The sequence below is a fragment of the Meleagris gallopavo genome, unplaced genomic scaffold (assembly GCF_000146605.3).
Source record: "Meleagris gallopavo isolate NT-WF06-2002-E0010 breed Aviagen turkey brand Nicholas breeding stock unplaced genomic scaffold, Turkey_5.1 ChrUn_random_7180001950300, whole genome shotgun sequence".
Lineage (NCBI taxonomy): Eukaryota > Metazoa > Chordata > Aves > Galliformes > Phasianidae > Meleagris > Meleagris gallopavo.
In genome coordinates, this window is record NW_011211660.1 from 5,844 (window position 1) to 9,085 (window position 3,242).

Genomic DNA, 3,242 nt, shown 5'->3' on the forward strand with positions numbered 1-3,242 from the left:
CTTATTCCACATGACGCTCATACCCAGACACACAGCATTACTGAGCAAGCAGGAGTATTGCTTCAGTTTTGCAAGAAGCTAGGAGAACCATTACTTTCCTGCTTTGTATCTGTCACAGGCCCAGCTAAATGAGCAGGTATCTTGCTCAAGGCTACGTATGTGTCCGCCATGAAGTTAGTCTTATTTTGTACACAGAGCGGGAAGTGGCCTTGACAGACCTCAAAGAAAGGCCACGAGGTTCTTAGGAATGATGAATGCCGGTTTGGGAATTCTTTTATTTTCTTCAGCAGAACTGCATGCTGTTGCTGATTGTCCAGTTCTCCAAAGGATCTGTATCCCTACCCGAGGCCTCTTGTGCCCCTGGAGAGAATCAATAGCATTTCCCAGCTGAGTACTGTCAGCTTACGTGCTGACTCCTGCAGCCCACTGCTACAGAAACTTTGCACATAAGCTCAACACAGGAGGACACCAAGGGAGCCGCCTTGCAATCTGAGTTTTAATTAGAATCCTCTTTGTAAGGACGGATGCAACATACAGAATCAAACTCCATAAGGCATGGAAGGTTATAAAGTTGGTATGTTTATTATGGTGGTGGGTGCGAGGGTGACTCCTAACTCGCACAACAAAACACTTGTTGGTTGCTTATTTAGCATACAAAATCATACATATAGATAAGATGACACATCAGGTGGGTTACCAGGTGGGTTAAGCTTGCTCAAACTGTTCCAAGATCTCATCATATCGTTCCAATTAGGTTGGGGAAATCATTACGATACGTTCCGCCTCTGCGTGCACGCGTGCTGCTCTCTGGTGGTCACAGGCAGAGGTCTTCTCCAAGTCTTCCTCACAAAGGCTTTCTGGTGTACTTTTCACCTTTGTCAGTCACCAAGTACAGACCCAGTCCTAACCAGCTCGGTTCCTGTTCTTTGTTTCAGGATGTCCGTGCTCCTGGGTTCCTTCCATTGTTGAAGGGATCTGTCTTGCATGACAGGAATGCGTGTCATAGCAATGTCTCTGCACAAGAATTTTAGATGGCCATGCAGGGCCAGCAGCAAAGTGCTGAGAGCCTGCTCCCTGCTGATGGTGCCTGCTGCCTTCGATGTGTCAGAGTCTGTATTGTCTGGGCTGCCAGGAAACGGACTGACAGATAGACGTCATCTTCCAAAGGCTGAAGGGCTGCAACAGAAGGAAACAGAGCTGAGATGAAACCCACTGACTTGCACAGAGCCACCAGCATTCCCTCCTGACCCTACCAGCCTCACTCATTGTTCTTCTAGGCCCAGAGGAGCATGTGAGACTGAGGGATCAGCTGGAAGCCACTGCTCAGGAGTGCCCCACCTGCTCCAGGAATGCTCCCTTGCCCCTGCAGCATTGCCTTGCGGCAAGGCACAGCTGCACACTGCCCAGGCTCTGCCCCCCGGCCCCCAGCCCCAGCACGCGCAGCACTGCCCTCACTCACCACTGCAGATTTCATCCAGCACTTCCTTACTTTGTTCCCTGGAGTACTGCACAGCCAGCCCTAGGGAAAGAGCTCCCATCAGACCCCCGCTCCCCACGGAGCACAGAGTGCAGCCCAGCCAGCCCAGCTGCTTCCCCTCCCGTGTCGCAGGCAGGGACAGTGCCCGAGGCGGGACCTGAGCAAGGCACCCATCGGGGGCTACTGGTATGGGCAGGATGTTCTGGGGTCTGCAAGGCTGCACCTTGCTGCCAGGGCAGGGCCCAAAGAAGAACCCAGCGGTTGGGCTCACCGATGAATTTGACAGCCTCGCATCGCAAGGAGGCCTGAGAATCCTTCAGGTATGGCAGGCTCTGTCTCAGGTATCCTTTCACACTCATCTTGTCCTGGTGCAGCTGCAGAAGAGCAGAAAGGCATGGAGCTTGCAGAGCCTCCCCAGCCACTGGTACAACCCCTCCTGACAGCATCCCCTTTCCCCCAGCAAAAAGGTATGGGCTGTGTGACTGTCCTTACCAAACACATCCTGATCCCCACTGTGTTCTCCTCCTGGGCCCAGTGCTCGAGCTCCTCCCACTTCAGGAATTTTGCACAAGCCACAAGGGCTTCCCCAGATGCCTAAGGAACAACAGATGCAAGGAGGTGGCACCACAGACACACTTCTCAGTATTTGAGTTCTTGCTGAACTCGCTCTCAATTCCCAGACCATCGCTGTCACCGCTGAGGTGTCAGCACACCCTTGCCCGCATGCTGGTCAGGTCTATAATTTATACCTGTGCTACGCTCGTGGTCTTGTCACTCATCTGAAATAGCAGAGGAAGCAGGGCCTTGCACACAACATTCTTCATGTTTCCCTTCTTATACCACAGCACAGCGTCCATCAGATCTTTGAAGAGGTAGATGGAGTTGTCTCGCACTTCACTTGACACCTGAGGGAGGAGAACAGGCGGACCTCAGCAACACACTCTCACTGCCCATGGTGAGCACGAGCGTAGGCGTGGCTGGCATGAAAGGAGATGCTTTGGAGTCAACACTCCGCACAAAGGCGCTGTGCAGCCGTGCAAAGCAGTGCAACAGGTTTCCAACATGGGGTGCCTGTGCCTCAGAGTGCTCCCCCAGCCACTCCACCAGCTCAAAGCAGAGCTCCTCAAGCACCAGGACAAACAGGACATAGGGCTGGCCCTCGGCACTGCCTTCACGGCACTCGCTGCCTACTCAGCCTCCAACTCCCTGCTATGGCACCTGGAGAGAATGCCTGGCGCTGGTAGAAGAGGGTGCACTGGAGGGTTTGAAAATAAACCTTGGCAGAAGATGCTTGGCACAGCGGTCAGGCTGGGCCCCAGCACAGGGACCTCACGCCACCAAGAACAACCGAGCTATGCTGCCAGGGACAAGGCCCATTGGGCTGCAGAGCCCGGAAGACATCTCATTCTCGAGAACCGGAGAAGCAAAGAAAGGAGAAGGCCCTCCGGTCGAGCACCCACTCATGGAGCTCAGCCTCCCACAGCAGACTTACATGATTAAAAAGAGGCAGAATCTTCACAGCCAGCTTCAGAGCAATGGAACTGGCATGCCGTTTCCCCAGATGGCGCATTATATTTCTGAAGATCTTCAGCACCTTCAGAGTAATGGAGGTATTGGCAAACCGCAAGGCCTCCATGACGGCTGGAAGCAGGGTCCGTATTTCTCTTGCCTGTACAAAACACACAGTTTCCTTTTCATCAAGAGGACAGCGGCCACCCTGGCCTAAAAGTTCTGATTACAGAGCACCAGCCACACGCTCTGCTTG

The 3,242-nt window shown here is 53.3% G+C and overlaps 1 protein-coding gene across 1 annotated transcript; it reads right to left on the bottom strand.

The window, feature by feature from the left end:
* Window positions 1–559: 559 nt before the first annotated feature.
* Window positions 560–3,168, bottom strand: LOC104916879 (maestro heat-like repeat-containing protein family member 7). Its single transcript, XM_010727914.3, has 6 exons — window positions 2,970–3,168; window positions 2,227–2,382; window positions 1,970–2,071; window positions 1,749–1,851; window positions 1,460–1,519; window positions 560–1,176 (listed from the first exon to the last, which is right to left on the bottom strand). Exons 1-6 carry the CDS (start codon window positions 3,111–3,113, stop codon window positions 1,028–1,030), a joined length of 714 nt encoding a protein of 237 aa, XP_010726216.2. The 5' UTR covers window positions 3,114–3,168; the 3' UTR covers window positions 560–1,027.
* Between the last annotated feature and the right edge of the window lie 74 nt (window positions 3,169–3,242).